Here is a 22,309-nt window from a genome sequence, read left to right as displayed (position 1 = left end):
GATCTCTGATCATCAATTTGGATTCAGACCAGGTCATTCTACTCTGGACATGTTGCTTCTGCTGTCTCAACAATGGATGGAGGTCCTCAATGCCAAACAGGAAATCAGAGCTGTCTCCCTTGACATATCACGTGCCTTCGATACGGTCTGGCACCCAGCTCTGTTCACCAAACTCTCCTCCTCTGGTATCCATGGAAATCTCCACTCATGGATTACGGACGTCCTCTCTGGTCGTAGGCAACGTGTGGCCCTGAATGGATTTCTCTCATCTCCCCTTCCTGTTCTGACTGGTGTTCCCCCATGTAGTGTTCTGGGCCCTGTGCTATTTCTGGTCTTCATCAATGATCTCTCCGACTCTCTGGAAAGTCCTCTCGATCTCTTTGCTAATGACTCCACTATCTGCCGCTCCATTCCTCATCCCTCAGATTGGCAGTCTGCAGCCTCCTCACTCTCTGTAGACCTGGACAAAATCACAGACTGGTCAAACATGTGGAACATGTCTTTCAATCCTGACAAATCTCACACTCTTACTATGTCTCTCCAAAAAGACCGACTGGAAAACCCTCCCATCTACTTTCTCAACAATCCTCTCCAAGTTCTGTCGCTCAAGCTTTTGGGTCTCACGATCTGCCATGATCTTTCTTGGGAAAACCACATTTCCAAGCTGGCCTCCAAAGCCAGTCGCCGACTGGGCATCCTCCGTCGTGCGAAGTCCTTCCTTGGCACACCTGAGCTCCTCACCACATACAAGGCTTTCATTCGCAGCTCAATGGAATACTATTCCCCTCTCTGGGCCGGTGCTCCTGCCTCACACCGAGCTCGGCTTCACGCTGTTGAAACCAAAGCTTTCAGAATCATTGGAATCTCCTGCGATGAAGCTAACTCCGAGGGCCTTTCACTCACTCACCGCAGGCAAGTTGGTGGTCTTTCTGTCTTCTACGGACTCCTCTCCGGCCTTGCTCCCCCAGCTCTCTCTGTGGTCTGTCCGCCAAATATTCCTACAGGTCGCACAAGATCTGCCAGCAACCCTCTTATGGTTAAACTGCCAAAATCTAGGCTCTCTGCTCACCTTCACTCTTTCATTCCCCTTTTCTCCCGCCCCTGGAACAAACTCCCCCACTCCCTTCAATCCCACTCCTCCCTCCAGGTCTTTAAAACAGCTGTTCACCACCATCATGACTATTTTCATGTGTGTTGATATGACAGATCTTCCCCCATCCAAAGCCTTGATCTTTTCTACCCCCGCTAATTCATCCCATACACTTTTTTTTAAATTCCAACTTCTTTTCTGGAGGTCCTTGCAGTGTCCATATGTTTTATACCTCTCCCAACTCCCCCCAAGCCTTCCCCCTCCCAAATTTCTCTCGATGTCCCTGCTCTCAAATGTTGCGTTTGTGTCCTTCCCCCTCTCTCCCCATCTTGTCTACCGCTCCCCTTATTTTGTGTTTTATGTGTCGGTTTGACTTTTTGTGTGATTTATGTCAGCTCTTTCACGAGCCTCGATCTTGTATACAAAAAAAAAAAAAAAAAAAAAAAAGTCATTCGGGCAGGAACAAAATATTTCAAGATGCTCACCTTTTCTGCCATCATCATCCAAACGCGACATCTTGCTTGGAGGAGGACCGCGGGAATCTCCAAAATTCCTCCTTCCCCAGGAACCCTCATCATAAGATCTCCTTCCACCACCCTGGGAATGATACTTCTCTCAAAGTGCATCCTCGCCCCAGACAGCTCCAAAAAACAATTTAACCCTTTCCTTACGAGACATTCATGTGCAATTGGAGCACATACCGTATAACCCCCATAGCCTCTGTCTCGCCCATGCGGCTGACCACGAAAATCATCAGACATACGGTATCCTCCTCTCCCAAACCGATCTGGCCTGCAGAGGGGAGGAGGGGGACAGGGAGTGCAGTAACGGTCATCAAACTCGTGTGGCAATGACGTGCATAAACAAAACTTTTGGAGTACCAAACTATTCAACGTCAGAAAAGCATCCTTGAGGCAAAATAAGGATTTGCCCTGAACAACAATCTCAAATCATTTTTATACATGCAGACAAGACATCAGAGATAAAAAGCCATACTTGATTGTTTGACAAGTCCTTGAGGAGGATGAAGAGCAGAGACAATTTTCCTAGAAATAACTTCTGGACGTTTGTTGGATGAGCTTGTAATAATTATGGTGTTCCTCAAGCCATTGGAGCACATCAAAAAACCACCTTTAGAGGCCATTTTTTCCCCGCAAGCAGGGGTTGGCCTTTTTCGGGAACCGTGGTTGTTGTTGTTTTTCGGTCCCCTTTTTGAAGCAATGTTTTACGGCCGGATGCCCTTCCTGACGCCAACCCTTTTTGCCGCCTTTAACGACAAGCAGGGAATTACCAGTGAACTGGTACTCAATTAGCCGACCTCGAAAGGATGACAGGCTGAGTCAACCCCCCCTGGCGTTAATTCAGCGATTGACCGGGATTCGAACCCAGGATCCTAGGATCCTAAGCCGGCACCCTAGCCACTAGCCCAACACCAGGGACTTGATATGCTTTTGATGATTGAAAAGGCAAAGAGAGGAGGAATTTCACAAGTCTGTTCAAAGAGATATGCTAAAGCAAATAACAAGTACATTCCAAATTATGATCCATCGGTAGAGAGCTCCTACTTGATGTATTATGATGCGAACAACCTGTATGGCTGGGCAATGTCTCAGGCTCTTCCTTATGGAAAACTTAGATGGGTAAAGGAAAAAGATTACAAAAAGGTTTTACAAGATGTATGTATCTCTACACAAAAAGAATTGGATGATTCAAAGGTTGGTTATTATTTTGAGGTCGATTTGAAATATCCAGAGGAACAATTGGAGCACATCAGAAGGATACAATTACATTCTGGATACATTTTAACCAATATGCTTCAAAATTCGGTGTTGTTTATTTTTTGTGCCTCCGCCCTTAAAGATGGCCGGAGAAATTATGTTTTCGGGTTGTCCGTCCGTACGGACTAAATCTCGTTTTTCTCAGCAACCACATGTCCAATTGAGCCAAAACAGTGCACTGTATGCACTGTATGTCCCTCACATATTTATCCTACATATTGGGTGAGTTTATAGCCAACAATTACGCTTCTGAAAGGTAGAATGTGATGCCATTTGGCTTTGCCAGTTATGTTTCTTTCGCCAACCTTGAGGGAACGTTCATATATTACATCATATACCTGGTTGGGGCAAATGATCACACTTGATTTTTGGGAGGAACTGAAATGATGACAAGGTGATGATATTATGACAACTTGTCATTATCTAATCAGAATACTTCATTAGCCATATGAAAATGCTGATAATCCAAAATCAATATCCACCATAGTTCTTACAGATTTTTCAAAAGCCTTCGATCGAATTGATCACAATGTTCTGGTTTGTAAATGGATTCACCTATGAGCACGCCCATATATTATCTCCTGGATTATTAGCTTTTTGGAATTCCGTCAGCAGTGCATGAAATATAAGTGAACCATACCAGATATGGTTTGTAAATGATTTTCAGAATCATTGGAATCTCCGGTGATGAAGCTACCTCCGAGGGCCTTTCACTTACTCACCGCAGGCAGGTTGGTGGTCTTTCTGTCTTCTACCGACTCCTCTCCGGCCTTGATCCTCCAGCTCTCTCTGGGCTCTGTCCCCCAAATATTCCTACAGGTCGCACAAGATCTGCCTGCAACCCACTTATGGTTAAATTGCCAAAATCAAGACTCTCTGCTCACCTTCACTCCTTCATTCCTCTTTTCTCCCGCCTCTGGAACAAACCTCCCTCACTCTCTTCAATCCCACTCCTCCTTCCAAGTCTTTAAAACAGCTGTTCACCACCATCTCTTATCTTCCCCCATCCAAAACCTTGATCTTTTCTACCCCTGCTAATTTCACCCCAAATCCACTTTTTTGAAATACCAACTTCTTTCCTGGAAGTCCTTTGTGTCCTTGTGTTTATACTTCTCCCACCCACCCCCCCCCCCTTCCCACACCGCCTGCCCCCAAGCCCTCTCCCTCCCACACATTCCCGATGTCCCTGCTCTCAAATGTTGTGTTTATGTGCTTCCCCTTCTCTCCCCATATTGTCTACCACTCCCCATTTTATATACTTTGTTTGTTTGTCTGTTTGATTTGTTTGTGTGATAAATCTTAGCTCTTTCACGAGCCTCGATTATGTATACAAAAAAATAATAATAATAATGAAAAATAGTCATGCAAGAGTACCACAGGGTACAAAATTAGGTCCAATTTTGTTTTTGGTAATGATCAATGATGCATGTGAGAAAAGTCCCATCCCGTGTATTAAATATTTTATGTAATCTTAAGCCTCAGTCACACTGGATCGTACGTTTTCTGGATCGTGCGATTGGTGGCAATTTGGCCGAGGTCCGACCAATCGGCAATGTTTGCTACGATCTCCATTTGCGATCGCATACTGCGATTGCTCTTAAGACTGGTGGTAGGTCATCGTACGATTGGTGGTACGCGTGGTCGTGCGATCACCAACGATTGGAGAAGATCGATCGCAAGATCAATCATAGGTAATCGTGCGACTAGTGGTGGCGATCAGCGACCGATCGTACGATCAATCGGTCGTGGCAACCTGCGACCACTCGCACGACCAATCGCAGCCAGTCGCGAGATGGGTCGCTCGATCAGACCTAAAGGCTCGCGATTGTGCATCAGTAGTCACCTACCTCTCAAGGAGTACACTTCGTCGAACTTTTCAACTGAAACTATAATTCGCTATGTCTCCCAAGAAGGGAGCTGTGGCCTGGCAGCTTATTTCTGCACATTACTTTGTTGTGTTAAAGATTTTACTTTGACAAAGAACTTTGTTTGTGTATACATGTATTGATTTAATTTGTTTTTAAAATAATAATTTTTTCCATTGGAATATAAACCAGTCATTTATTACTCAGACCAGACACACACAACAAAGACAACTAATTATTACTTTTTGTCCTGACATACCATGAAATAGCATGTTTATTGTACAAGTTCATTGCAAAATAGATATGCAAAAATAGATCAAACACATAGCATATAATCTATATATCTAAAACAGTGTGTGTGTGTGTGTGTGTGTGTGTGTGTGTGTGTGTGTGTGTGTGTGTGTGTGTGTGTGTGTGTGTGTGTGTGTGTGTGTGTGTGTGTGTGATGTTACCGATAGACTCAGAAACGGAGAGGCTCACGTACTTGATATTTGGCACAGACATGGCCATTGAGCCTGGGAAGAACATGGCTGACCTAAAAATTTATTTCATAATATGTTTTTACCATATTTTTACCTCAGCGCGGAATATTATGACCGGAATCTGACCGGTAGCAGAGCAGCGCGCTGATTCGGTCAGAGCGATCACGTGATGTTCGTTGCCGCCATTAACTCAGTTATGCGTTCGCACGTATTTCAGAGCGAAAAGCGATTGCGTTTTTGCCGGGTACTTCTGCATGATTAGCATTTAGCATGATTTAGCATGATTTAGCATAGATAGTAGCATGTTTCACATAGATTTGTTTTCAGCGAGCAGAAGTACCCGGCATTGTACGAATAATATATAGATCGTGCCGTGTAGGGCGGAGTGATGCCGCTGTGGGAGGGACCGAGCAAGGTCACTGTGGGCGGGACCGAGCGAGGTCGCTGTGGGCGGGGCCGGGCGAGGTCGCTGTGGGCGGGGCCGAGCGAGGCAGCTATGGGCGGGGCCAAGAGAGGTCGCTGTGGGCGGGGCCGAGCGAGGTCTGCGTTAGTGCGTTGCCGTTTGCCTTTGCCATTGCAAATATACCATATACCATTGCCATATACCATTGCCTGGTATAAAAAGATGGTGCTTGATGCTCTCTGCGTCAAGATACGGACTTGATGTCCGTATCTTTACAACAGACATTCCAATGATGATGATGATAAATGTAATACCACTCAAGGAAGGCCCACAACTCAAGAGAGTGGGAAAAAAACAATAAAATGAACAAAAATACGGGAAGGAGAAGCAACCACTCAGAAGAATGACAGAAAATCATTTCCCTTAAATGTACCGTGTTCACCAACTAGCACGACCAGATACAGGACACCAAAATAATTTCCCTTACACATACCGTGTCCACCAATCAGCAAGACCATACCACTTACCTCTGGATCAAACTGTATTGCAAATATTCAAACGGTTTTTACATGCTGCCGTCTCCTAGCAACCAATGAAATTTTTCAAAAATATTGCAACTTCACTTTTCACGGAGTATGAGCGTTCTATATATTTTTAATTCACTGCGCCCGACTCGCTCACGTACTTGATTTGTGGCATAGACATGGCCATTGGGCCTTCATGGTGTAATTTGTGTGAGGCTTTTGTCCGAGTGAGCTTGAGTCGAGGGCGAATGTACGGGTTGGGAATGTACGGGTCTCCCTTCCCCCACCCGGCAACGCCAGTACTGGAGGGCGTCACAGGATCGGTGAGTCTCCAAAATCCGCTTCGTGCTGTTGCGAAGATTCAGGACGATGTCGCGATTGTTGAGCTGCTCTCCGACCATGAAAACTGCAACGGCATTGTTGACTGGCCCTCCCCTCCCCTTCCCTCCTCCTTCCCCCTCCCCCCTCCCTTCCTCCTCCACCCTACCCCTCCACTTTTCCCCTCCCCCTCCCTTTTCCCCCTCCCCCTCCCTTTTCCCCCCCCTCCCTTTTCCCCCTCCCCCCCCTCCCCCTCCCCTTCCCCTCCCCCTCCCCCTCCCAATGGCATAGACATGGCCATTGGACCTTCACGGTGTAATTTGTGCGAGGCTTTTGTCCAAGTGAGCTTGAGTCAAGAGGGCGAATGTACGGGTTGGGAATGTACGGGTCTCCCTTCCCCCACCCGGCAACGCCGGTACTGGAGGGCGTCACAGGATCGGTGAGTCTCCAAAATCCGCTTCGTGCTGTTGCGAAGATTCAGGACGATGTCGTGATTGTTGTGCTGCTCTCCGACCATGAGAACTGCAACGTCATTGTTGACTGGCCCTCCCCTTCCCTCCCCCTTCACCCTTCCTCCTCCACCCTACCCCTCCCCCTCCCTTTTCCCCCTCCCCTTTCCCCTTCCCCCTCCCCCTCCATTTTCCCCCTCCCCCCTCCCATCCTCCCCCTTCCCCTCCCCCTCCCCCCCTCTCCCTCCCCCCCTCTCCTCCCCTTCCCCCTCCCCCCTCTTCTCCCTCACGTTTATACACGGAATGCCGGGTACTTCCCCCCCCTCTTCTCCCCTCCCCCCCCCCTCTATCCTCCCCTCCCCCCCCCCTCTCTCCTCCCCTCCCCCCCTTCTCTCCTCCCCTCCCCTCCCCTCCCCTCCCCTGCAATGCCGGGTACTTCTGCTAGTATATGATACACATCTCAAAAAGAATATCAAAATTCCAACATTCACACAACAGTTCCTTGATCATGTTATCTTGCCATGGGACACTGCCGACGTTGTTGTAGTAGTGCTTGAGGTAAACGCGCACAGCCTTGGCGAGCTGAAGACTGCGAGCTAAAGACTGGTGGTACCACCAATCGTAAGGTCGTGCAACCAGTCGGGACAGGTCGTGACTGGTTGCACTACCGATCGTGAGGGCGTACACCAGGTGGCACCACCAATCGTCAGGTGGCAGGACCAGTAGCACGACCAATCGTGCGACTACTTGACCCGCGATCATGCACGACTGGTGGTGCGTCCATGCGCGACTGGTGGTACGACCATGGAAGACCTGTCTGCGACCTCTTATGATTTGGAATCGCAGGACAAAAGTTTTGAACATGACCATCGACCTTGCTGCAACTGATTTTGCTCTGGCGATCACGCACGACCTCTGCGACCAGTCGCGCGCTCTTTCTGCGATTCGCCCACGATTCCAACATTTTTCGGTCGCAGCTAGGTCGTAACCTGGTCGCAGGCCCGGTGTGACTGGGGCCTAAAACTCGCGAGAGATTGGAGATCTCGCGAGATCTTGGCGGCGACGGCACAATTTTTCGAAGCTGTACACGTTCTCGTTTCGAAGTTAAGTAATTGTTCACAATTGTATTTTTGTCGAAACTGTATTTATCTTTCGGTGTGTGTACCTTATAGTGTGTCCCAAGGAGGATTCTCGGTGTTTATCTTTCATACCTGCATAAAAAATCGTTGGTTATTTCGTGCCGCGTATTTTGAGGCCTCGTACCATGTCCTACCTTGAGGCTTTGTTTTTCTCTCAGCGGTCGATTGTGCTCCAATTACTTTCGTTCTCTCAGTTTTCCCCAATCTTTTCACCCCATACGTCCTTGTTTTTTTAATCTCAACTCAAAAAAAAACAAAAAAAAACATTTCCTTCTCTGTTCTTATTTGTGTTCTTATTCGTTGCTCTTATTCGTTGCTCTTATTCGTTCGTTCGTTCTTCGACCACGTGTCGAGTTTGTGGAATGTGTGTCCCCATTTCCCCAGATAGTTTTCACTGTTCAATTTAAAAATGTTTAAACTTTCCCCTGAAGTACTGCATTCTGTCGTATATTATAACACCTTTTTCTTCTTCTTCTTCAACAGGGGGTTTTCAACTTGCTCACCAAATCTATCCATTCCAAAAAAAAATTCCATCTCTTACAGTTCCTCTTTCATGCATTCCCGAAACTCACCTGCACTCCACCTCCTCCCCCTCTCCTCCAGCATCCTTAAACGTATTTTTGCCTCAAAGGTCACAAGAAACTCATTTTGCAATAAATGTTCGTTTCCCATTAATCGTACATTTTCTAAAATCCAAACTCACCCCTCCCCTCCAAATCTTCACCATCACCCATCCCTTTCAAATCTTCCCCCTTGCCCCTCCCCTCCAAATCTCCCCCCTTGCCCCTTCCCTCCTAAACCCCCCCCACACTCCTCTCCTCAGAGACTCCCCCTCACCCCTCCCCTCAAAAACTCCCCCCTCACCCCTCCCCTCAAAAACTCCCCCTCACCCCTCCCCTTCAAATCTCCCCATCTCCCATCCCTTTAAATCCCCCCCCCCCTTGCCCCTTCCCTCCTAAACTCCCCCCTAACCCCTCTCCTCATAAACTCCCCCCTCGCCCCTCCCCTTCCCCTTCAAATCTCCCCACCCTCATTTCTTCTCCATTTCCCCCCTCTCACCCCTCCTCCTCAAAGCGTCCTTCCCGCTTCTTCCCCGTTCCAACTCTCACCTCCATCTCCCCCAACCTTCTTCCTCGCTCTTCCCCCTCCTCAAATAACACCTCACTGTGCCTCACCCAATCACCATCAAACATTTTGTCCGCCCCATCCTTCCCTTTCTCCTAACTATTCTGAAATTTGACACACTGTCAACAGCTCTCCCAACCTCTTCCTCCTCTTCCACATCTTACCCTACCCTTCCCCCCCTCCCCCCTGTTCTGTATCCGATGCTCCCCCTTCCTCTTCATTAACAGTATGGACCTCACACATCCGGGGCCTTCGCTCAAACTTGACTGATCTCTCCATACAGGTTGCTTCTGACAAACCAGACTTGATCTGCTCAACAGAAACTTTCCTCCTTCATGATGCCTTAGTATCTCTCCCGGGTTACCTCCGGTATGATAGACCTGAGCCTCGTCCTGGAGGTGGGGTTGCTATCTTTATCAAAAACTCTCTTCCTCAATCGCCCTGCACTGTGAGGACTCGCCCTGCCCTCTCTCCACCTCACCCCCAGGAATACCTCTGGCTACGGCTTCCCCTTCGCTCCAACCTTTTGTTGATATGTGTGTTGTACCGTCCACCAAACAGTGATGACTCCATTGATATCTCGCTGTCTGAAAATATGGACCAACTTCTATCTCCTCATCCCAACTCTCTCTTCCTCATATGTGGTGATTTCAATTGTCACCATGCTAGTTGGCTGGGCGTGGGTACCTCTCTCACCAGCCATGGCTCTTCAGCAAAGGACTTCTGCGACTCACTGGGACCGACACAATCTGTCAATTTCCCGACCCGGATCTCAGTCAACGGAGCATCTTCTCTTCTCGACTTGGTTATGACTAACTTCCCTGCAATTGTCTGCTGCTCTTCTTCTGCTCCAATCGGCTCATCTGATCATTTGCTTGTTAAAGTGGACATCTCTCTGACCATTCTCAGAGAGCCTCCTCAGCGTCGACGAGTCTGGCATTTCACTCAGGCTAACTGGCACGGTCTTCAAGCAGCCGTAAATCATCTGGACTGGTCTCCCATCTCTACCGCCTCTGACATCAACTCATCCTGGGAAGTCTTGCAAAGTAAATGGCTCTCTGTCATGCACAGATTTATCCCATCTCGTCTTCAGTGATCATACCCTACCTCCTGTCTATGGTACACGGAATCTTATGGTGAGGCAGTTGCCCAGAAACAACTTGCCTTCGCCTCCTGGAAAACAAATCCAATGGAAGGAAATCTCATTTCCTTTCACAAAGCCCGAAACAAGTGTGTGTCGACCCTCAGGAGAGCCAGGAAACATTATCTCTCCGTTCTCAAGACCGAACTCTCAAATCTGTCTCCCTCTTCCAAATCCTGGTGGCGTCTGGTGAAATCTGTTTCTGGTGTTTGTTCCCCCTCCACCCCCTCCCTTACCTCAAACGGCTACACAGCTGACTCCGCACGTGAAAAAGCTGAATGCCTCAACTCTGTGTTTGCCTCGAAATCTTGTGTCACAAACACATCCCTCTCTGTACCCACCGTACCCAGGCGTACCCAGCTGCTCCTGGACTCTGTGTCCTTTCCGCCTGACAAGGTGGAAAAGTTTCTGTCAACCCTCGACTCTGATTCTGCAACTGGACCTTACGGCATAAGCCCACGGGTCCTAAAATCCTGTTCTTCTGCTCTACTCACCCTCTCTCTGTTCTCTTCACCCTCTCTTTTGCTCAAGGTCATCTGCCATCTGCTTGTAAATCAGCCAACATCACCGCTTTACACAAAAAATGTGCAAAAACAGATCCTTGCAACTACACAAACTTCTCCCAACTATCAGCAAAGTCATGGAATCCATCATTGCTTTGGATATGAAATCTTTCCTCTTCTCCAATGGCTTGATCTCTGATCATCAATTTGGCTTCAGACCAGGTCACTCTACTCTGGACATGCTGCATCTGCTGTCTCAACAATGGATGGAGGTCCTCAATGCCAAACAGGAAATTAGAGCCGTCTCCCTTGACATATCACGTGCCTTCGATACGGTCTGGCACCCCGCTCTGCTCACCAAACTCTCCTCCTTTGGTATCCATGGAAATCTCCACGCATGGCTGGCGGATTTCCTCTTTAGTCGTAGTCAACGTGTGGCCCTGAATGGGTTTCTCTCATCTCCTCTTCCTGTTCTGGCTGGAGTTCCCCAAGGCAGTGCTCTGGGCCCTGTGCTTTTTCTGGTCTTCATCAATGATCTCTCTGACTCTCTCGAAAATCCTCTCTATCTCTTTGCTGATGACTCCACTCTCTGCCGCTCCATTCCTCATCCCTCAGATCGGCAGTCTGCAGCCTCCTCACTCTCTGCAGACCTGGACAAAATCACAGACTGGTCAAACAAGTGGAACATGTCTTTCAATCCTGACAAATCTCACACTCTTACGATGTCTCTCCGAAAAGACCGATTGGACCGATTGGACAACCCTCCCATTCACTTTCTGAATAATCCTCTCCAAGAAGTTCTGTCACTCAAGCTTTTGGGTCTCACTATTTGCCATGATCTTTCCTGGGAAAACCACATTTCAAATCTGGCCTCCAAAGCCAGTCGCCGACTGGGCATCCTCCGTCATGCGAAGTCCTTCCTTGGCACACCTGAGCTCCTCACCACATACAAGGCTTTCATCCGCAGCTCAACGGAATACTGCTCTCCTCTCTGGGCTGGTGCTCCTGCCTCACACCTAGCTCATCTTCACACTGTTGAAACCAAAGCTTTCAGAATCATTGGAATCTCCCGCGATGAAGCCAACTCCGAAGGCCTTTCACTTACTCACCGCAGGCAGGTTGGTGGTCTTTCCGTCTTCTTCCGACTCCTCTCCGGCCTTGCTCCTCCAGCTCTCTCTGGGCTCTGTCCCCCAAATATTCCTACAGGTCGCACAAGATCTGCCTGCAACCCTCTTATGGTTAAACTGCCAAAATCACGACTCTCTGCTCACCTTCACTCCTTCATTCCTCTTTTCTCCCGCCTCTGGAACAAGCTCCCTCACATTCTTCAATCCCACTCCTCCCTCCAGGTCTTTAAAACAGCTGTTCACCACCATGTCTTATCTTCCCCCATCCAAAACCTCGATCTTTTCTACCCCCGCTAATTTCACCCCAAATCCACTTTTTTGAAATACCAACTTCTTTCCTCGAAGTCCTTGCAGTGTCCTTGTGTTTTATTGTCCTTGTGATTTATACTTCTCCCACCCCCCTCCCCTTCCCACGCCTCCTCCCCCCAAGCCCTCTCCCTCCCACAGATCTCCCGATGTCCCTGCTCTCAAATGTTGTGTTTGTGTGCTTCCTCTTCTCTCCCTATCTTGTTTCTCTCCCCCACAGCTCCCCTTTTTATATACTGTACTTTGTTTGTCTGTTTGATTTGTTTGTGTGATAAATGCTCTTTAGCTCTTTCACGAGCCTCAATTCTGTGTACAAAAACAAACAAACAACAACAACAAAAAAAACGTGTAATTTACCCATGTGTGACTTTGTGACAATTTATATTGGCAACATGAGACCCGTGTTGGAGTATTGTGTACCTGTTTTCAATGCAGCCCTAAATAAAACACAGGTGAACAATTTAGAACAGGTTCAAAAAAGAACCTGCAAAATAATGTCAGGACAACGTTACACATCTTACCATCTTGCTTTGGGAACAAGTAAATTACAAACCCTGGAGGAACGACGATATAAGTTGTGTAAAGATTTTGCACTCGCTATTGAAACCCATCAATTGCATACAAAGTGGTTACCTGCTATGAGATATACACTTTTTTAATCTCAGGAAAGCACAAAAGTACTCAGTACAAATGCAGAACAAAAAGATGTTAAAAAAAAAAATTCTGTTTGAAACATTCCATATTTGTTTTCTAATTTTACATTTTTTTGTAAATTCACTATTTCAATTTTATATATTTTTTATCTTGTAAGCAATCTTTTATTGCAAATTATGAATATGTATGCATGTGTAATTCAGCCATTGCTTTCATGCCTTCAATAAACCATTTTGATTGATTGATTGAAGGGGGGGTGGGGGGGAGGGTTGCATGCTTCCCCCCTCCCCCTAGATCATATATCAGTAAAACTTTGATAAAGGGCTCTTCAAACGTTGAAGCATTTCTTATGACTGCCTCCAACCACCCTAAGCCTGGTGTTAGCTTAACGGTTAGGGTGGATGGCTTGGGATCCCAGGGACCCGAGTGTGAATCCCAGTCAGCTGTTGAATTAACACCAGGTGGGGTTGACTCAGCCCGTCATCCTGAGGTCAGCAAAATGAGTACCAACTCACTGAGTCCTCTCTCAAGGAGGTTGGTGGCAGGATTTGCACTCTGGCCGCTGTAAAACACCTCATTCCTTAACACACACAGTGGTGTGTGTCGGGATGGTGCTGAGGTCACTTTGATAATGTTGACTAACTGACCAACATATAGAATAAACCAGTGTCTCAATGCAATATCTTCGTTTCCATGGGGACATACAGCTTAGAGACTTCGATTACTTCAAAAACATTTAATACTTACATTATTTGCTCACTGGCATCTCCACCCAGGTCATACTATCCTCTTCAAGGAATGTATCAAACAAGCCCGGCTATGCCACTGTTAGGCTTTTGATCTTTTTTAGATTAAGTCGAGGTTCATATAGGAGCTAACACATGGAACATGTAACAAAGGAAGTAGCAGACAAGAGGGGACAATAGAGGGAAGCACAACAACAACAGGGAACAGGGACATCAGGAGATCTGTGGAGGTGATAGGGCTGGGAGCGGTACAAGGGATAAACAAGATGAACACCATAGGGACTTTCAGGAAAGAAAACAGAGAATTTGAAGGAGGTGGGTTTGGGGTGGATTAATGGGGGTTGTCGTGAAATTGTGTCCAAGTCTGAACCCAGGTGTAATGCGACTTCTGTCCACTGCGCGGCAGTTATAAAGATCTCAGACATTCAGCGCAGCGATCATTCCTGTGAAATTTCTTGTGTGTTACGTAGGTGCATAATTAGATGGTACGTACAACCACTTTGTTCAAGGCTTGCTTGCCTGTGCTCGATTGTTAACCCATACTGATTCAGATGAATGCCGAGTACTGATATGATATTCGCTGATTCTCTTTACAGGTATTGATAGGGATCTATTCAGATTAAACTCATGATCTGAGACAATGTTGTATCTCTGATTTTTACAACAATTAATCTGAATCCATCTCTTGTCTTGATCGAGATCGTCATGACTCATAAGTTGATACAAGTACCGATCTTCGGCGGAGACCCTCAGGCACCGGACGCGTCTGCCCAGCTCAAACACTGGTTTAGTCTGCTGACAAGCTACCTGGGAGCCCAAGCGGATATCACGGACGATATCAAGCTAGCTGTTCTTAATTCCCACGTGACCCATTCCGTTTACGAGTACATTTCTCAATGCGACGTGTTCGCCGCCGCCGAAGCGGAACTACGTCAAATCTACATTAAGACTCGGAACGTGCTCTACACTCGCTATCAGCTCGCTTCACGGTGACAGGGCCCTTTGGAATCCATCGACCACTTCGTTCAGGAACTTCGCCGTTTAGCTAAAGACTGCACCGCTGAAGCTCGGACGCACGAACAGGTGTGTGATGATCTGATGCGTGATTCTTTTGTTTCGGGGATTTACTCGCCGATAATACGTCAAAGATTGCTGGAGCCTTCGGATCTAACGCTGAAGAAGGCTCATGAATTGGCACTCGTGCTTCACGAGGCGCAGCCACAATTGGAAGCGTACGATCGCCCATACGTCACTGCAGGTTTAACCGGTGAGAAACGACCGGAGAATGCTACTATTGCGGACCGAACGGATGCTGAACCTCCGCTGGAATCGGGGACAACGGACGCTTTTGAGGCTTCAGGCATGAGCGTGACAGCCGCAGCTGCCGCGGCCCCATCTGCCGGGAGTAACGCTAAGTGCTTTTTCTGCGGAAACCGGAATCATTTGAGGTCAGTCTGCCCGGCGCGAGAAGCGATGTGTTACTCTTGCTCACGGAGAGGCCATTTTGCAAAGGTATGCCGCTCGTCACGAGGCTGGCGAACTCGCTCGACACTGTCCGTGATCCTCTCACAGCCCGAGGCACAATCGGCACCCCATGCGGCGTTGACTGGGATCATCTCCCCGCGCGACCTTGACTGGGATCCTCTCACCGCGCGGGGCTCGAGCGGCTCCACGCTCGACGCTAGCCGGTGTCGGGGCCATGCGCGTGGCTCGATCGCCACCTCTGGATGTCTCGACAACTACCGGGCCGCCCGGACTGTCCAGCGCTGTTGTTCCTGTTATGATTGAGGGACAGATGGTAAACGCCTTGATCGACACGGGCTCAACTGATAGCTATGTTGACATGCGACTCGTCCAGAAGCATGGCTGGCCGATTCTCGGGACATCGCGCCGTATTTTCATGGCTTCCCAAGCCCTTTGGATGCAGACTAAAGGAGAATGTCGGCTGAAGCTAGTGTTCAATGGCCAGATGTTTCCGGATGTTCATTTAAAGGTCTTACCGACATTATGTGAAGAGGTTTTGTTAGGTCATGATTTTCTTCGTCGTCATGGTCGGTTAGAAATGGAATTTGGTGGTGATAATACTCTTTCTGTATGCGCTCTGGCCGGGATGGAAATAGAACCCCTGTCGCTGTTTCCCAATTTGACTCCTGACTGCACCCCGGTCGCCGTTAAATCACAGCAATACTCACGGGCAGACACGCAATTTATTGCTGAGGGTAACCAGTCGACTTCTAAAGGAGGGCATAATCGAACCTAGTCGATCACCTTGGAGAGCTCAAGTTTTGGTAGTCCAGACCGAAAATAATCGCAAACGCATGGTAATCGACTACTCGCAGACGATTAATCGGTTTACGGAATTGGACGCCTACCCACTCCCGGGATTGGATGCCCTGGTCCGACAGGTGGCACATTACTCGGTATACAGCACTTTAGATCTCCGAAGCACGCATCATCAAATTCCCGATTGCGGGGGCCGATTGCATCTACACCGGGTTTGAATACGGACAGAGGTTGTACCACTTCACTCGTTTGCCTTTCGGAGTCACCTTTGGGGTTTCATGCTTCCAAAGGTCCATAGATGACATAATTGCTAAGGAACACTTAACAGATACTTTGTTTACCTGGACAACCTAACGGTTTGTGGGTACAATCAAGCTCATCATGATGCTAATCTGCAGCACTTCCTCAAGGTTGCGCGCAAGTACCGGCTGAATCTGAACGAGGCTAACTGTCACTATTCGGTTCGAACGATAGATCTCCTGGGGTACACCGTGACCCAGGGCACTATCACCCCAGACAAAGAGCGACTGCGACTGTTGCTCGACATGGCCCCGCCACATGATCGTGCTTCCTTGAAGCGTGTCCTCGGGCTATTTGTACATTAATCTAAGTGGGTCCAAAATTTTTCTGAAAAGCTCCATCCCCTTGTGTATTGCAAAGTGTTCCCCATGTGTCATGCCGCCAAGGTCGCTTTCCATGGACTGAAGTCAGACATAGCTGGCGCCGCTGTGTAGTCCATAGATGAAAACATGCCCTTTGTTTTGGAAAGCGATGCGTTGGACAACGTGATAGCTGCCACGCTCTCTCAAGGGAGGCAACCTGTGGCCTTCTTTTCAAAGACTCTCTCCTCCGCAGAGAAACGTCAGTCATCTGTCGAAAAAGAAGCGTACGCCATAGTTGAGTCTATTAGGCGTTGGAGGCCATATTTGCTTGGCAAACGTTTTGAGGTCAATACTGATCAGCAAAGTGTCGCTTTCATGTACGACACGCGCCATGCCCAGTGCATTAAGAATGAGAAAATCACTCAGTGGAGAATAGAATTAGCAAATTATTGCTTCAGCATCAAGTATCGCCTGGGGCGGGTTAATCTCGCAGCGGACGCATTATCACCACCAGCGGTGTGTGCGAGTCTCACCTCCTTTGAGGATCTGCGTGTTCTTCATGAAACGTTGTGCCATCCCGGTGTGACTCGTTTAGCTCATTATGTGCACAGTCGCAATTTGCCCTACTCTGTTGAGGATATTCGTCAGCTTTGTCGCACTTGTTCCGTTTGTGCTGAACTCAAACCTTGTTTCTACAAACGACAGATGGGTACACTGATCCGGGCTACTCGGCCGTGGGAGAGATTTGCTATGGACTTCAAAGGGCCCCTACCGGCTTCGAGTCTACCTGCTAGTCCAAGCCTACCGGCTTCGGGTAGCTCTCGCTACCTTCTCACGATAGTTGACGAGTTCTCCAGATTCCCTTTTGCTTTCCTGTGCAGCGATATGTCCGCTGGGACGGTAATCCGGTGTCTGCAGATTTTGTTTTCCATGTTCGGGAATCCGGCCTATGTACACACCGATCGAGGTGCTGTGTTTCTGTCCCAAGATGTGAGAACCTTTTTGCTCCAGCGAAATATCGCTTTGAGCTATACTACTCCGTACAGGCCACAGGCGAACAGTCAGGTGGAAAGATTTAATGGCATTATATGGAAGGCCATTACTCTGGGCCTTAAGACCCACGGGCTAGGACTGGACCGATGGACCTGGATGGTACACGGGGCGTTAAACTCGATCGGGACTTTATTCGGACTCGATCGATCAGGACTCGATCAGGCGCAGATTTTGGGGAAGAAGACGACAGCCTTCCCTAGAATTAACAAGAATTGTGAAACTAATGTCGCCACACAATCATCGAGCTGGCAGGCCAAGGTACAAGCCAAGGTCAAGACCAAGACCAAGGCACAGAACGTCCTTTTCAGGACAGGCAGCCATTCCGACCGTCGAAAACCAAGGCCTGTCAGTGCTCCAACTCAATGTCGAGGGCCTCACCACCGCCAAGCTCGAAGTCATACGACACCTCGCCGACTTCAACAAGGCAGCAGTCGTTCTCCTACAAGAAACACACTGTGCAGCTGACGACAACCTCAAGCTGCCTGGGTTCCTTCTCGCTGGGTCCATCCACAGTAAACAGCACGGAATGGCAACCTTCGTCAGGACTAAACTAAGCTGGACAGCCATTAGCCAATCTCCACCAGGCTCCAACATCGAGTGGCTGGTTACCAAAATCCAGGAAACATCGGTCGTCAACGTATATAAGCCTCCTCCATCAGCGCTGATGGCGTCATCACTCCCGTCCGTAACTGCACCCGCCATCTATGCAGGTGACTTCAACTGTCAACACACAGACTGGGGTTACAACTACACAACACCAGACAGAATGATGCTGAGCGACTGGGCCTCCAACACCGATGCACTGCTGCTGTTCGACCCAAAAGAGCCTCCAAGCTTCTTCTCTGTGCGCTGGAACACCTACACCAATCCGGACCTGGCCTTCGCCGTATGCCGCACCAACGACCCGAAGCCTGAGAGACGCGTCATTGACGGGTTCCCCCGCTCACACCACATGCCATCACTGGTGCAGCCGGTAGCGGGCAGACCTGTCAAGAGATGGAACTTCCGGAAGGCTAACTGGCAGTCGTTTGCTGCAGAGACGGAAAGAAGAACAGCCGGTCTCCTGAACCCAGACGCTGCTGATGTGGACGCCGCATACGCAGCCTATTGTAAGGTTCTCCTAGGTGCAGCAAAGAAAAACATCCCGCGTGGCTTTAACAACAGCTACATCCCGGGTTGGGACGAGGAGTGCAGCCATCTCCTGCGCGCCCATCAGCAGGCTAGCTCCAGGGAAGAAGTGGACGCGACTGCAACAGCACTACTCCAGAAGCTGGACGCCACCCGCAGGACCAGATGGACTGAAATAGTTAAGTCGATCGATTTTACCCACTCTAGTCGCAAGGCGTGGCAGACCATCAACCGGCTGACAGGCAAAAATACAATGCCATTCAGGTGCCCGGTGACAGCAGACGCCATTGCGTCCCAGCTCCTGAAAAACGGTCGCTTCCCGGATGCAGACAAAAACTTTGCCCGCCTGACATTGCGTGAGGTGTCTTCTCTCTCCAGGGCAGCCAGCGCCGATGCCAATCTCTCTGGAGACTTCACAGCAGCCGAACTCAGTACGGCCATGAGCAAACTCAAGCCGGGTAAGTCACCAGGCCGTGACAACATCCATCCGGAGTTCGTCATCCACCAGAGCACAACAACATCTGGTTGGCTGTGTTCGTTCTTCTCGTCGTGCCTCCGGAGGTCCAGGCTCCCGAAGACCTGGCACCGTGCTTCCGCCATAGCCCTGCCGAAGACGAACAAACCTGCGGAAGATCCCAAGTCCTACAGACCAATCTCGTTGCTCTGCGTCCCATTTAAGATTCTGGAGAGGATGATCCACAGCCGCATCGACCCAGTGGTGGACCCACAGCTCCCGCGGGAACAAGCCGGTTTCCGTCATGGCAGGTCAACTGTGGACCAGGTAACATTACTCACACAAGATATCGAAGACAGCTTCCAGGACAATGAGAAAGCTGGCGTAGTGTTCCTGGACCTGACAGCTGCATACGACACCGTTTGGCACCGTGGACTCCACCTGAAGTTGCTGAGGACAATCCCGGACCGGCATATGGTGAACTTCATCATGGAGATGCTGTCAAACCGCAGCTTTGTCCTATAGACCAGCGACGGCCAGCGCAGCAGGCTCAGAAGACTGAGGAATGGTGTCCCGCAGGGTTCTGTTCTCTCGCCGATGCTGTTTAACATCTACACCTACGACCTGCCGGATACAACATCCAGAAAGTACGGTTACGCGGACGACCTGGCCATCATGCTGCGACGACCAACATGGAAGGCGATGGAAAACGGTATCAACCAAGACATGGGCACCTTGGTAGCCTATCTCCGGATGTGGCGTTTGCAGCTCAGTATTGGTAAGACAGTGTCAGCGGCATACCATCTTAACAACAGAGAAGCAAAAAGGGAACTGGACGTGTTCGTTGACAACAAACGCCTGAAGTTCCAGCAAGCCCCAAAGTACCTCGGTGTACGCCTAGATCGGATACTGTCCTTCAAGCAACACCTGGAAGAAGTTAAGGCCAAGGTGACATCAAGGGTCTCGCTTATCCGTCTCGCTGGTACGTCTCCGCCAAGACCCTACGAATATCCACGCAAGCCCTGGTCTTCTCTGGAGCCGGATACTGCGCCCCAGCCTGGAGCAGAAGCCCACACATGAGAAAGGTTGATGTTGCCATTAACAACGCCCTCCGCATTGTAGCTGGTTGCTTGAAGCCCACCCCGGCACTCCACCTGCCAGTCCTAGCTGGAATCGCCCCGGCCGGCCTCCGACGCACAGTGGGCTGGAGCCTGGAAATTACCAAAAATGGACTCTTATCAGGCATCAATGGCTCTGAGTGCTTCAGAAACTAGGAAAAAAATCCAGTTTAACAAAAAAAAAAGTAAGTCAAAAGCTCAACTCCAAGAAAAATGGTGAACGTTAGAAGATCGGCAATATTTCAATTTCACGATAACCTTAGCTCAATGGTTTCGCGGAAACTGTATTTTGCCAATAAATCTGTCAAAGGCTAAGAAAATGACAAAATTATGCCCATTAAACCTAATTCTTTCATACTAAACCATAAATGTACCAAGTTCACTGAATCTAATCAAATATTAGGCTGTACAGCCTTCAAGTGCCAAAAATTTGAGGTTTTCGGTCAAATATTTTGCCGATTTTTGATTATTTACCCATAAAATCGGTTTTTTCCACCCAAAATTTGCCGCATATCTGTAAAAATTTCAAAATGCCACAAGCCAGATTTACTCCAGTGTATATTTTCTGAAAATATAGGTCTCAGTGCCTTAGAAAATGCATATATTGTGAAATCTGACTTGTGGCAATTAGAAAAAATGAATTTCACACAAAAGTCAATTTTCGAAAATCTATTGCAAGCCGTTTCCGGGGCGTCTATTTCCATTTTAACATTTTCTTGAATAATTTGAGTTTGAATCAAGTTCTAGGGTTCTAGGGTTCTAGGGTTCTACGCTTCTAACGAGCCCTCAACAACCACTATCAGGGGATTCTTTTAAGCCAAGATATACCCAAAAATGTGTTTTGAGCCCAAAATGCCCAAATATGGTAATTTGGGCCCAGACCCCTCAAAAATCAAAATTTAAAAACACATTTTTTCCCATTGTAATAAGCTTAGTAATACGCTTCTAACGAGCCCTCAACCACTATCAGGGGATTCTTTTAAGCCAAGATATACCCGAAAATGTGTTTTGAGCCCGAAATGCCCAAATATGGTAATTTGGGCCCAGACCCCTCAAAAATCAAAATTTAAAAACAAATTTTTTCTCGTTGTAATAAGCTTAGTAATACGCTTCTAACGAGCCCTCAACCACTATCAGGGGATTCTTTTAAGCCAAGATATACCCGAAAATGTGTTTTGAGCCCGAAATGCCCAAATATGGTAATTTGGGCCCAGACCCCTCAAAAATCAAAATTTAAAAACAAATTTTTTCTCATTGTAATAAGCTTAGTAATACGCTTCTAACGAGCCCTCAACCACTATCAGGGGATTCTTTTAAGCCAAGATATACCCGAAAATGTGTTTTGAGCCCGAAATGCCCAAATATGGTAATTTGGGCCCAGACCCCTCAAAATCAAAATTTAAAAACAAATTTTTTCTCGTTGTAATAAGCTTAGTAATACGCTTCTAACGAGCCCTCAACCACTATCAGGGGATTATTTTAACCCAAGATATTGAGATATTTCCAATATTTCACCCTCTCAGCCCACTGTGCGACGGGAGGCTGCTACCCTCGCCCTGGCAAGGAATGCCCAGAAACACGACTGGCTCATCCTGCAAAACAGCACAACGATAGTGGCGCCTCCAAGCAGACTCAAGTCCCACCATCCCTACAACAAGGTGGCACAAGAGATGCTCAGTTCTATTCCTGAGGACCTGTCTAGAACGTATAGCTGGCGTCATCTTGGAAGCAGGTGTTGGAAACGGCCAGGCCCACCCGCATCCACCGCTACATCTGGGACCCAGGAGGTGGCGTCGTAGGAGAAGATCTACCACGCCTGCAATGGACCTTGCTGAACCGTCTACGTACGGGGGTCGGCCGCTTCAAATCATCGCTGAAGATGTGGGGCCTGGCAGACAGCGCCGCGTGGGAGTAGGGCGAGCCCGAGCAGACTGCCGAACGCATAATTACCACCTGCCCCCTATACAGACCACCTTCAGAAGCCGGCCTCTTCGACGTAGGACCAGAGACGAGGGCATGGC

General features: G+C 48.4%; 1 protein-coding gene and 1 long non-coding RNA gene across 2 annotated transcripts in view; one reads left to right on the top strand and one right to left on the bottom strand.

Annotated features, from left to right (window-relative positions):
* The window catches only part of LOC144888724 (uncharacterized), a 338,047-nt gene that overhangs the window by 24,396 nt on the left and 291,342 nt on the right, over positions 1 to 22,309 (top strand). The gene's annotated exons all lie outside the window — the stretch shown is intronic.
* Positions 1 to 22,309, bottom strand: part of LOC137439142 (uncharacterized) — a 78,248-nt gene that overhangs the window by 39,521 nt on the left and 16,418 nt on the right. The window contains exons 3-4 of the mRNA XM_068134864.2: positions 1,792 to 1,882; positions 1,576 to 1,687 (exon numbers count right to left, since the gene is read on the bottom strand). Coding sequence (XP_067990965.2) covers positions 1,576 to 1,687; positions 1,792 to 1,882 — 203 coding nt within the window. The remainder of the gene's footprint in view (positions 1 to 1,575; positions 1,688 to 1,791; positions 1,883 to 22,309) is intronic.

This window comes from Myxine glutinosa, chromosome 13, assembly GCF_964187855.1.
Source record: "Myxine glutinosa chromosome 13, kmMyxGlut1.1, whole genome shotgun sequence".
Lineage (NCBI taxonomy): Eukaryota > Metazoa > Chordata > Myxini > Myxiniformes > Myxinidae > Myxine > Myxine glutinosa.
Note: the sequence above shows the minus strand (reverse complement) of the source record. Positions and strands in the feature narration are given on the sequence as shown.